The sequence below is a fragment of the Otolemur garnettii genome, unplaced genomic scaffold, assembly GCF_000181295.1.
Source record: "Otolemur garnettii isolate 467f Iridium unplaced genomic scaffold, OtoGar3 scaffold00121, whole genome shotgun sequence".
Taxonomy (NCBI): Eukaryota; Metazoa; Chordata; class Mammalia; order Primates; family Galagidae; genus Otolemur; species Otolemur garnettii.
In genome coordinates this window covers 4,487,402-4,498,333 of record NW_003852516.1, presented here as the reverse complement: position 1 = coordinate 4,498,333, position 10,932 = coordinate 4,487,402, and the positions used below count along the sequence as shown (strand labels likewise).

The window sequence follows — 10,932 nt, the reverse complement described above, 5'->3', positions numbered from 1 at the left end:
TTTGCAGTACAATTTTAGGAAGGGCATAGAAAGCAGTTGTGTTGCTTTTAGTAAGAAGCTTTCTTGGTCAGAGAAGGAAATTCAAGGGATAATCCCTTATGGCACTTGGGGGTAGAGGAGAAACAAGATTAGATGGACCTTGACTCTGAGACTCATTTCCTTTCTTGGGTAGATTTGTGTTAGATCAGCCAAATTGAGATCTTTCATTTGTCAAACGCACTCAGCATGCCCAAATTGCTTTATATCGAGGGAATCATTATCTGTGCCCAAACAGGGTAAATCACTGCTTTAAGTCACAAGTGGTGCCCTGTGGCTCGACTTTTCTAGGCTATGAGGTGGCCCATTTTTAGACATGACTGAGAAATCTCATGCAGAATCTGGAGGAAAGATCTATTTTTCATGTGTGATTGTAGTTTGTATAGCAGCAGGGGTCACCCGGGACTGATGAAGATAATGAGAACAGCAAGTTTAAAGAATGTTGATAGAACACAGTCTTTCTTTGCTGCTGTTTGCTCTTTCAGAACCAAGAGCAAAGCTCTTCCTAGTAGGTGACTCAGCTTCCTGCAACCTCCCCGGAGCAATTTGTCCTACATATTAATAAAGGCCACATGAGCCACTTGCTGGCCTGGGATGTTTATTTTGTACGTGGTTGAGCCTCACACTTCCAGGTGGAATCCTCCCAGAGTTTCTACCTGGCATCTCAGCCCAGTGCTGGAATGGATGGTTGGGGAAGGAACCTCCCTCCGGGCCTCTGGAGATGCCCAGACCCTCAAGCTTCAGCAGGTGAATATCCAGGAGGAAGAGCAGCCTGCAGGAGAGGAGGGTGGGCTCTCTGACCGCAGGGAACGCTGGAGGAAAAGGACCTTCAAGTAGCCAAGCCTGAGGAAGATGTCAGAGAATGCTGCAGAGTGTTGGGTTTGTGTGAATAAAAAGAACCTCCTGCCCAAACAAAATCATTAAAAGGGGACATATCAGCTTGTAATGTGAGGGAAAAGGCTAAACTCGGGTAGAGATTTGTTAGCAGTTTTTTCCCCTTGGTTGAATGTTTTCCAAATGCTTGGGAGGAAGTGCTGTGATTTGAGGCCACAACCCTTTGATCTAGAAGAAGCCTTGAGTGATGCTTTGTACAGTTCTTCTTGAGGTACCTAAGGTATTTAGTCACCTCTTTCCCTCCTGTTCCTCAAAAAAAAAAACAAATCCTCATGGGAGAGGGACGGGGAGTGGGTGGGTAGAGCAGGGTGATTGCTGGGGTCACCTCTGTGGTTTCTCTTACAAGGGTACAAATCAATCTTTCTAAAAGCAGAGTATGAATGTCTTAACTCAATAACTAAGAAAATGACATGAAGGCTTACGTTAACCAGTTTGATGAGAGTATTTCAAATTGTATATGAAAACACCACAATGTACCCCATGATTGCATTAATGTACACGGCTATGATTTTTTTTTTTTTTTTTTTTTGAGACAGAGCCTCAAGCTGTCCCCCTGGGCAGAGTGCCGTGGCATTACAGCTCACAGCAACCTCCAACTCCTGGGCTCAAGCGAGTCTCCTGCCTCCGCCTCCCAAGTAGCTGGGACCACAGGCGCCCGCCACAACGCCCGGCTATTTTTTGGTTGCAGCCGTTATTGTTGTTTGGCGGGTCCGGGCTGGGGATTCGAACCCGCCACCTTAGGTGTACGTGGCTGGCGCCTTAGCCGGTTGAGCTATAGACGCCGAGCCTATACGGCTATGATTTAATAAAAAATTATTTGCTTTAAAATTAAAAAATATATATACGAACATGGGAAAAAACAAACAAACAAATCTTTGTGTAATTAGCAAGCAAACATTACTATTAGGATAGGGTGACCAGATTTTAACATTGGTAAAGCAGGACAACATGGTCGGGGCCCGGGTGGAGCGGGGCAGGGCAGGGCCTGACAACAATGCAAACTTTGATAAGCAGTTCTCGATAATCACTTCTCAACAATTATTTGTTATTATTACAGTTTAACATTATAAAATTAACAAAAATAATATAAAACTCATATTCTGGCGAAATAGCCACATGGCAGCCGAAAACCGTATATTCCCTTTCTGTTCTCCCGCCCGTTCGTGCATTCTTTCCAAAAATCGGGACTTTTTAAAAATGCTGCAGGACGCAGGACAAATTGTTAGAAAGCGGGACTATCCCGCCAAAAGTGGGATGTCTGGTCACCCTATATTAGGACGACCATCTTTGGAGGTGAGTTCATGGAGGAAAAACTGAGCTGTTGAGCCCCACATGGAGGGGAGGGGGAGATAGGAGGGGGCAGGCATCTGTGCTCCTGGCCTGGCTTCCCCTGTATCATTCACCAGGAGGATCTGAGCACTGCCCAGGTTAGGGTCATTGTGGGCACCACACAGTAATCGAAATTGTGACCTTGGTTCTTTCTTCTCTCCCTGTACCTGTCATCAGTTTGGAGGATGTTAGGTAGAAGCGTAAGTGATGGATTGAAATTTAGTGTGTTTGTTTGGTGCTGCAAGATGACCAGGCCTTACGACAATCACTGAAGTTAGGTACTGGGTTCCATCCAGAGTTAAGGCATCTCTGAGAACCACAGTTGGCCTGACTCTCTTTGCCCGTGGAACTATACTTTCTTATTTATACAACTTTCCAAGTTGTTCCCCAAGCCTTGAGGCATACGAGGACATTTCTGAGTATTGTTTATGTTTATTTTTTTTTTTTTTTAAAGTTGTCTCAGCATTCAGAATTGAAACTGAACTTGAGAAGTTCGGAAATGGCTGGAGATGGGAACTTTTCTACATTGTGAAATGGCCCAGAACTTAGCGGACTTGCAGGGATACATGATAAAAATGAAAACCCAGTTCTAAAAGACATTCAGTTCATGATTTTTGATGGTTTAAGTTTCTGATGCTGAATCTACAATTCCAGCCAATTCCCTGGTGAGTTCAGCAGCAACGCCCATGGGCACCTTTCCAGAGAGTTTTTTTTATCCAATTTACACCAGGAATTTTTCAATCAATAAATTAATTCCACGTTCTAGGTTATTGTTTGCTCTTGTTCTCTCAAAAGTTATGGTAAATTTACAAAAAAAAATTTTCAAAACTATATATTTTTTATTTCCATTTTGAATTTACTTTTAAGCTTGATCTTTAGTTCACATGATAGAAAGTACCTTGACGTGACATTTTAAGATCTGCATCTTTTTGGCTTCTAAATTTATTTTTTAAATTGGCATTTATTCCCATTGCCCACTTATAAAAATGTCGTTTGAATTCAACCTCTTATAGTTTAGGAAGGGCAGATTTGTATAGCTGTGCGTAACTTTTATACGGGTTCTGTGACACCTCCTGGGCTTGGAGGGAAGGCCCCGATCTGTTCCTGCTTTTTCATAGGCCTGCTCCGATAACTTCCTGTTCACCACGTCCTCTTCTAAGAAAAGGTATAATTGAAGGGCCAGGAGCAGAGTCACTTCACAAAGTAAATTTTCTTGTATAAATAGAGCCTATCAGGAAGTCAAACCCCGTCTGTTTATTGTATTTCTTCTGAGCAGGCATGGTCCTCAGGGAGACCTAGTGCTGTGGAAAGGGGCAGGTTGCGGGGCCCTCCCCACAAAAGGAAAAGTCATCACACTTTGCAAACCATTGGCAGTGTTGGAACCATGGGTATGGCAAGATCTCTTCTGCCACCTTCTCTAATGCTGTTTTTTATTTTTTTGAGACAGGGTCTCACTCTGTTGCCCAGGCTAAGTTGCTTGGGAATCAGCCTAATTCACAGAAACCTCCAGCTTCTGGGCTCAAACTATCTTCCTGCCTCCTGAGTAACTGGGACTACAGGTGTGAGCCACCATGCCCAGCCTCTTTTCTAAAGATTTTAAATACACACAGGAGCACATTTTAAAATTGAACATTTGAACGTTCAGTGCTTACTTCTCCTGTGACCCAAGGTACCCTTTTATCTCTGTTTGTCTTTCCTCTTCCATAGGAAAGTGACTGTATAATTCTCTAGTCCTTGGTATCCCTGATAAGTTGGTGTCACGAAGTAGGGAACCTTCCAAAGCACTGATTTCGGAGGATGCTGCCTTTGCTGAGAGGAGACGCATGAAATTGTGTATCTCATAGCACCATATCCAGATTCACACCTAGTTAAAAAGACAGCAGTCGGGCAGCACCTGTGGCTCAAAGGGGTAGGGCGCTGGCCCCATATGCCGGAGGTGGTGGGTTCAAACCCAGCCCCAGCCAAAAAAACTGCAAAATAAATAAATAAATAAATAAGACAGCAGTCGACTTTGGGGGTGGAGGGCTATGACTTCTAATGTATTAGAGTGAAGAGATCTTGAAGGCACCTAGATAATTTGTTATTTCATAGAATCTGTATAGATTGTTTATTTTAATTTCTAGCCTACCTTTGCTATGTTGAGGGGTGTTTTTAACTAGTGTCTTTACCCTGGATTAGGAAGTGGCTTTTATTTGCATTGAAAAAAGTTTAGACTTTTAATATTATAGTTGAAGTCACCAATATAATTTTTTAGCACTTTGCATAATGTGCCCAGTGTTTGAGAATTCTGATGGTTAGCAGAAAAAGATGAGTTCATTTTCACTTATCTTCTGTTGACTAAAAAAAAAGAAAAACTAATAAAACTTGGTGTTCTCTTCTTCCCTGAGGAGAAACACACAGTTGTTAAGAGTTTGCTGGCCTTCTAATGGCAGGGACCTTATTAAGTACAGCGTTTTATGAGTTCAGTGGGCACGGAGGGCTGTGTAGTGGCCTAACGCAGTTTCAGTAAATGCAATGTTCTCTTCAACAGGCCAAATTCCTGCACCTTCAGAAAGACTGATTGTATAATAAGATCTCCAAATAGAGGAAACATCAGCATTGAAAGTTGGCATCTTCCTTTTGTAGAATCATCCTTTAGTCTCTTTTATTATCCACTCCAACATAAGTAACCCAAGTGTAGTGGGGCATACCTGTAGTCCCAGCTACTCGGGAGGCTGAGGCAGGAGGATCACTTGAGGCTAGGAGTTTGAGGCTGAAGGGAGCTATGATGATGCCACTGCACTCTAGCCTGGGTGACAGAGTAATATTCTCTCTCTTAAAAAAAAAAAAGAAAGAAAAGTGAATAACCTCAGGACCAATTTGTTTTGAATGACTCATTTCATGCTGAATTCATTTATGATTTTGCTCAACTTGTGTTTCTAATTAGAATGTACTTTCAAATGTATATTTCCACATAGAAATTTCAATTTCATAATATTTAATGACTACAGAATATTCCACTTTGTTAATATGTAATAGTTTTTAGCCTTTCCCCCCCTTGTTGGACTTTTGAAGGAGCTACCAACTCTTCACAGTATTATAAATAGTGCTGCTGTGAGCAATCAGTGTATAATTTTGTCAGAAAGGCCTGCTTCCTTTAAGCAAGTTTCTGAAAATAGAAATATGCCAGGTCAAATGTATATTTTTTCTTAGTTTATTGCTAATGTGCACTCCTTGAGTATAATTTTTTTTCTTTTTTACAGCTCCCACCTACTTTGAGATGTATCTTCTTAATTTACTTTTGCTAATGATGACAAATTATGTAATAAGATCAATAATTTTTTTTTTCATTTTGAATCTTCCAAATTTTTGGTGGGATGGTGTTTTGCATGTGATCTGTTTTGGTCTAATTCTGCTGTTTTGCTCTACTGCAGAGAATCTGGGTACTGATCATATACTTGTCTGAATTCTTTATGTATTTGGACATGTAAGCCTTTATGAAATTGTCTCATGACTATAATGGTAGTGTCAAGAACTTACTAGATGCCAGATTTAGCATTTAGCATTTTCCATGGATGTATTACTAATGTAATATCACCATATCTTGTTGCCAAGTATTATGATCTGGGGCTCAGAGTTGAGTCAGATGGTCTTGGATTCAAATCCCAGCACTGCTGCTTCTTCCTGTGACCATCGACAAGTTACTTATCCTCTCTGAGCCTCAGTTTCCCCTTCTATGTAAGGACGATACTAATTGTCCCCAGCTCATAGTGTTGTCATGGGGACTGAGTGAGATAACAATGCCACATCAAGCACAGTGTAAGCGTTTAGTAAGTGCTAGTTGCTACTGTGATCATCCTTTATTCTTCTTGGGTTAACCTGGGTTTGTTTTTCAGTTTGACATGTTTTTTAGTATTACAGCACAGCAGTGGGTTCCCGTACAGTTCTCCATTCTGACATGGAATGTTACTGGGTCTTTCCCAGTCCTGCGAGTCGGTATTAATCTCTCCTTCTTGTGACTCCATCTCTTACAAATTTGCTTGGGGAAGATGCAGGATTGTGGTTCTTTGCACACTTGTCTATCTCTGTAGACACGGAGATTCCCCCAGGAAAGAGGCCATTCCCCCCAACACAAAGGCCATACCCCCAGGACAGGCCATCCCCCCAACACAGAGGCCATAGCTGTACCCCCAGGAGAGGCCATCCCCCTAACACAGAGGCCCTACTTGTACCCCCAGGAGAGAGGCCATCCCCCCAACACAGAGGCCTGTATCTTCTTCAGGCCTCGCCCACAGGAAGATCTCAGTAATTAGTTCTCAGTGGAAGAAGGCACTTCATTTTGAACATTGCGTTTGTTAAAGTCAATTAGCTTTCGCCATTTCGCTGGCTAACATGTACTAAACCGCTCTTCATATTTGTGTTAAGATAGGGTTGAAAGGGGCAGTGCCTATGGCTCAAAGGGGTAGGGTGCTGGCCCCATAGCCAGAGGTGGCTGGTTCAAACCCAGCCCCGGCCAAAAACTGTAAAAAATAAAAAAGATAGGGTTGAAAGGCAAAGGCTGCTCTTCTTATGTTCTTAATCTAGGCCCATTTCTTACATCCTGAGAGCACTGACATCTGGCATCATGCAGTAGGCTGTTGACATAGACAGATGTGCTGGAAATTGGGAAGCGTAATGCTTGTCCCTCAGTATTCATTAGCATCACATGTAGTGTTTGTGTGTGAGCTTCTCAGTGTCTTCCACTGTCTTGCTCTGTTACCAGGCCTGGCGCTGCTGCTAGCATAGGAGCCAAACAAAACCAGTTCCCCCGTCTGTATGACACTAGGTCCGGGGATGAGGTGGGCAGTAAAGTTGTTAGTTTAATAGGAATTGGTAACCAAGGCTTAACAGTCTGCTGCAAATTACTTCAAATTCCCAATTTAACTGATCTTCTGATCACCAAAAGCTACAATATAGTCAGCCAAGAAGCCAGCTGTGCCTGGCGGATACCAGGGACGGGCACTGGAGACAGGCACTTGGCATCTGCAGTGGTTATCCTGGGTGTCCTGGCAACTAAAAAGCAGATGGAGCTGAGGCCTGTGTGGGATTCTAACCAGGAGAGAGTTTTCAGGAAAACTGGAGAAGCCAGGCTACGTTCAAGCCTTGGGGGTGACTTTAGGACAGACAGTAGAAATTGAAATTATCCGGTGGAGGATCTAGATGTGGGGGGTCCAGGAAGGAGGGTGTTCAGAGCACAGTCTCACTGGTGCCCTCTGGGGACTGGTGGGTTGGTTTGCAGACTGAAACGATCTGTTGGACTTGGAGCAAATCTCTTAAAAACCTCAGAGAGCTTCTGACATGTATATCTCTGTGTGGTGCCATCCGGTTTCAGTCTAGCTTTGCCTCCTACCCTGTCACTTTGGTTCATTTTGTTACTTTGGTAGCACTTGATGTTTCCATTTTTATACGTCGCATTTTTACCTTTTTTTAGCTGGTGTCGGAGTACAGTTCTGACCCAGGTATCCATGATGCAGGCTAACAGTGCTGAATTCACTTGTGCAGCAGTTTGGTGTTCACCATGGTTCAGTTAAGTAACTCCAATCACATTCAGTTCATGCTGTGCAGTGCTATATAAAAAGTGTTCAAGTCAGGAAATTAATGTCTTTCATAAAAGCGTGAATATGTCCACGCTTAGTTCATTATCAAAAAATAGTGTTTTAGATTCTTCCTGTAGGAAAGGTGTACTCTGGCATAAAGGCCATCCGTGCTTTGGAGAGATGGTAGGCCTGCAGGGGAGGGGAAGGACTCAGAAATGGGTTCCCAAATTCACATCTCAGATCCGCCACTTATTAGCTCCTGATTCGGGGGTCTCAGTGTAACTTCCCTTAGCATTAGCTTCCTCGTCCATAAAATAAAGATAAACCACACTCAGGGATCTAAAAATAGACCTGCTTTTGGATTCTGCAATTCCTCTACTAGGAGTATATCCAAAAGACCAAAAATCACTATGCAAAAAAGATATTTGCATCAGGGTGGTGCCTGTGGCTCAAAGGAGTAGGGTGCCAGCCCCATATACCAGAGGTGGTGGGTTCAGACCCAGCCTTGGCCAAAAACAAACAAAAAAAAAGATATTTGCACCAGATTGTTCATTGCAGCTCAATTCATAATAGCCAAGTCATAGAAGAAGCCCAAGTGCCCCTCGACTCATGAGTGGATTCATAAATTGTGGTATATGTACACCATGGAATATTATGCAGCCTTAAAAAAAGATGGAGACTTTACCTCTTTTAAGTTTACATGGGTGGACCTGGAACATATTCTCCTAAGTAAAGTATCCCGAGAATGGAAGAAAAAGTATCCAATGTACTCAGTACTTGTGTGAAACCAATTTATATTGACTAACACTTTCTTATGAAAGATGGATCACAATTATAGCCCAGGATGAAGGAGAGAAATGGAGTGGGAAGGGAGGGGAGGGAGGAGGTTTGACAGAGGGAGGGTAAAAGGTGGGACCATGCCTATGGAGCATATTGCAAGGGTACAAGTCAAATCTATCAAATATAGAACATAAATGTCTTAACACAATAATCAAGTAAATGAGGTGAAAGCTATATTAATTAGTTTAATGTAAGCACTCTAAATTGTATTAAAAAAAACACATTGTACCCCACATATGCAAAAATGTATTCATGATGTATATGTATGTGACTTAAATAAAGATAAACCTTATAGGGACATTGTCAAGATTAATGGGATGTACATTTAAAGCTCTAAGTTCACTGCTGGCTCATGGGCAGGCTCCATCAGTGTGAGCCGTGCTGAAGGGGAGATGTTGAGAAATATGGTATTTTGAGGCCAAGGAGTTTTCAGTTACCCATTGTCAATTTGAGAAAGTGAGAAAAAGAGATCACATTCACATAACTTGGATTAGTTATAACAATTATTACATAATTGCTCTATTTTATTAGTTATTGGTGTCTCTTACTGTGCCAAATTACAATTAAACTTTTTCATAGATTATGAAAAACACAGTCAGCATGGAGTCTGGTCCGATCGCGGTTTCAGGCACCTTCTGGGGTCTCTGAGGGAGGAGGGGACTGCAGGACCTGGGAGTCTGTAGACTGTCCAGTTAGCGGCTGGGAAGGCTGCCAGACAGCTGAGGTTTTCATTTCAGTGGCGTCTTCCCCAGGGGGCGTATGTTTTGTGTCCTGGGTTTGGTTTATTTTCCTTTTCTAGGTGTAAGAAGGACAGTTTCGGCCACAATGAGTGCCCTCCACAGTCGGAAGCTGTTTTGGGGGTACCATGTGAGGAAGGGCAGGGTGTCCTGGGCGAGTGGATGACGGGAGGGAACTGAACGTGGGATCATTACTGATCTTAGGGACTTAATGACCCAGGTGGAGAGGATGAGGATGACATCCAGGCGTGCAGAGTGGCAGATTTCCTCTCGGGTCACGGTAATCCATTAGGTGAATTACCTGTTTTTACTAGACCCCGTTAGTCACTAGATAGTGTCGTGTCGGTGATTCCAACTCTGCACGCTTACCTGTCTGGGGAGCCCTGCTGCCAGGAAAGGGGTTGCTTGCCTTGGTAATGAGCCTTTTGTCTGCTGCGTTTCCAGATCATTTATGCAGGGCTTTGTTGCAAGGCTCTGGTGGCCTGCCAGATCCCATCTGCCCCAATCCTAATTATGGACACCTCCCTGGCAGTCATTACTCCATGGGGCTGTGGGGATCCTGATTCAATTGAGAGCATAAGGAGAAAGATCTCCAGAGTCAGTCTATGAAAGGGAAGGTGAGCAGAGCGCCGTGGGGGATGCCTTCGTGCAGGTCATTACAACGTTCTCCTCTGGCACAGATGCGGCGTGGAGCAGAGGCTGCACGTTTGTCCTCTGAGTCCAGCGTCAGCAGACCCTTCACTTCCTCACCCCTGCCCTGCTCCCTCCCTCCTTGACCCTCAAGCTCTGCATTTGGCTGCAGAGTGACCCCGTTTTCATAGCACGTTGCCTTAATGCTCCTCTGTCTCTGTTTCCTGCAGGGGAGTTGCTGAGTCAGCCCAGACCGGAGGGAGTGGCAGAGATCATTTGCCCCAAGAACGGCAGCGAGCGAGTGAACGTTGCCTTGGTTTACCCGCCTACGCCAACTGTGATCAGCCCCTGTTCCAAGTGAGTTCTGGAAGCCCCACGGCCTGTGCCCGTTGCTCCTGATCCTGGCTCCGCAGCTATGAAGACAAAAAGCCAAGTTAAACTGCATCTGCGCAAACCCTGTATGGACCCCAGCGCAGCCATGAGTCTTCTGGGGGACACCAGCACCCCAGCTTACGTAGCAGCACAGGAACTTATGTTTCCTCTTTTTTGTGTGACTTTTTACTGTTACTGATAAAGTCAGGATACTTTTTAACAGCTTTTTTGAGATACCATTTCTATACCACACCCTTCACTCATTTAAAGTGTACAGTCATTGTTTTTTCGTATATTTGTAGGCGTGTCCCACCAAAAAGAGCAGTTTTTGATGGGGAGTCTTACCTCTGTCATGAGGGACCCCCACTTCACAGAGCAGTGAGGGCTCACGAAATAAGAAAGACCTACAGAGAATCAGAAATAGATTATTTTTTGATTCAGTGCTCTGATTCTCCAGTCAGTGCCTAAGAGTCAAGGGCTGTGCAGTTTTTACCACCTTCTCCCCAAGTGGACTTAAAGATACAGAAGGCCCACGTGCA

General features: G+C 43.7%; 1 protein-coding gene across 2 annotated transcripts in view; it reads left to right on the top strand.

The window, feature by feature from the left end:
• The window catches only part of MFHAS1 (malignant fibrous histiocytoma amplified sequence 1), a 95,134-nt gene that overhangs the window by 71,499 nt on the left and 12,703 nt on the right, over window positions 1–10,932 (top strand). For both annotated transcript variants that reach the window (XR_002775218.1, XM_003797660.3), the window contains exon 2: window positions 10,252–10,378. Coding sequence is in view for 1 of the 2 variants with exons in the window: in XM_003797660.3 (XP_003797708.1) it covers window positions 10,252–10,378 (127 nt within the window). In the remaining variant the exon portion in view is untranslated. The remainder of the gene's footprint in view (window positions 1–10,251; window positions 10,379–10,932) is intronic.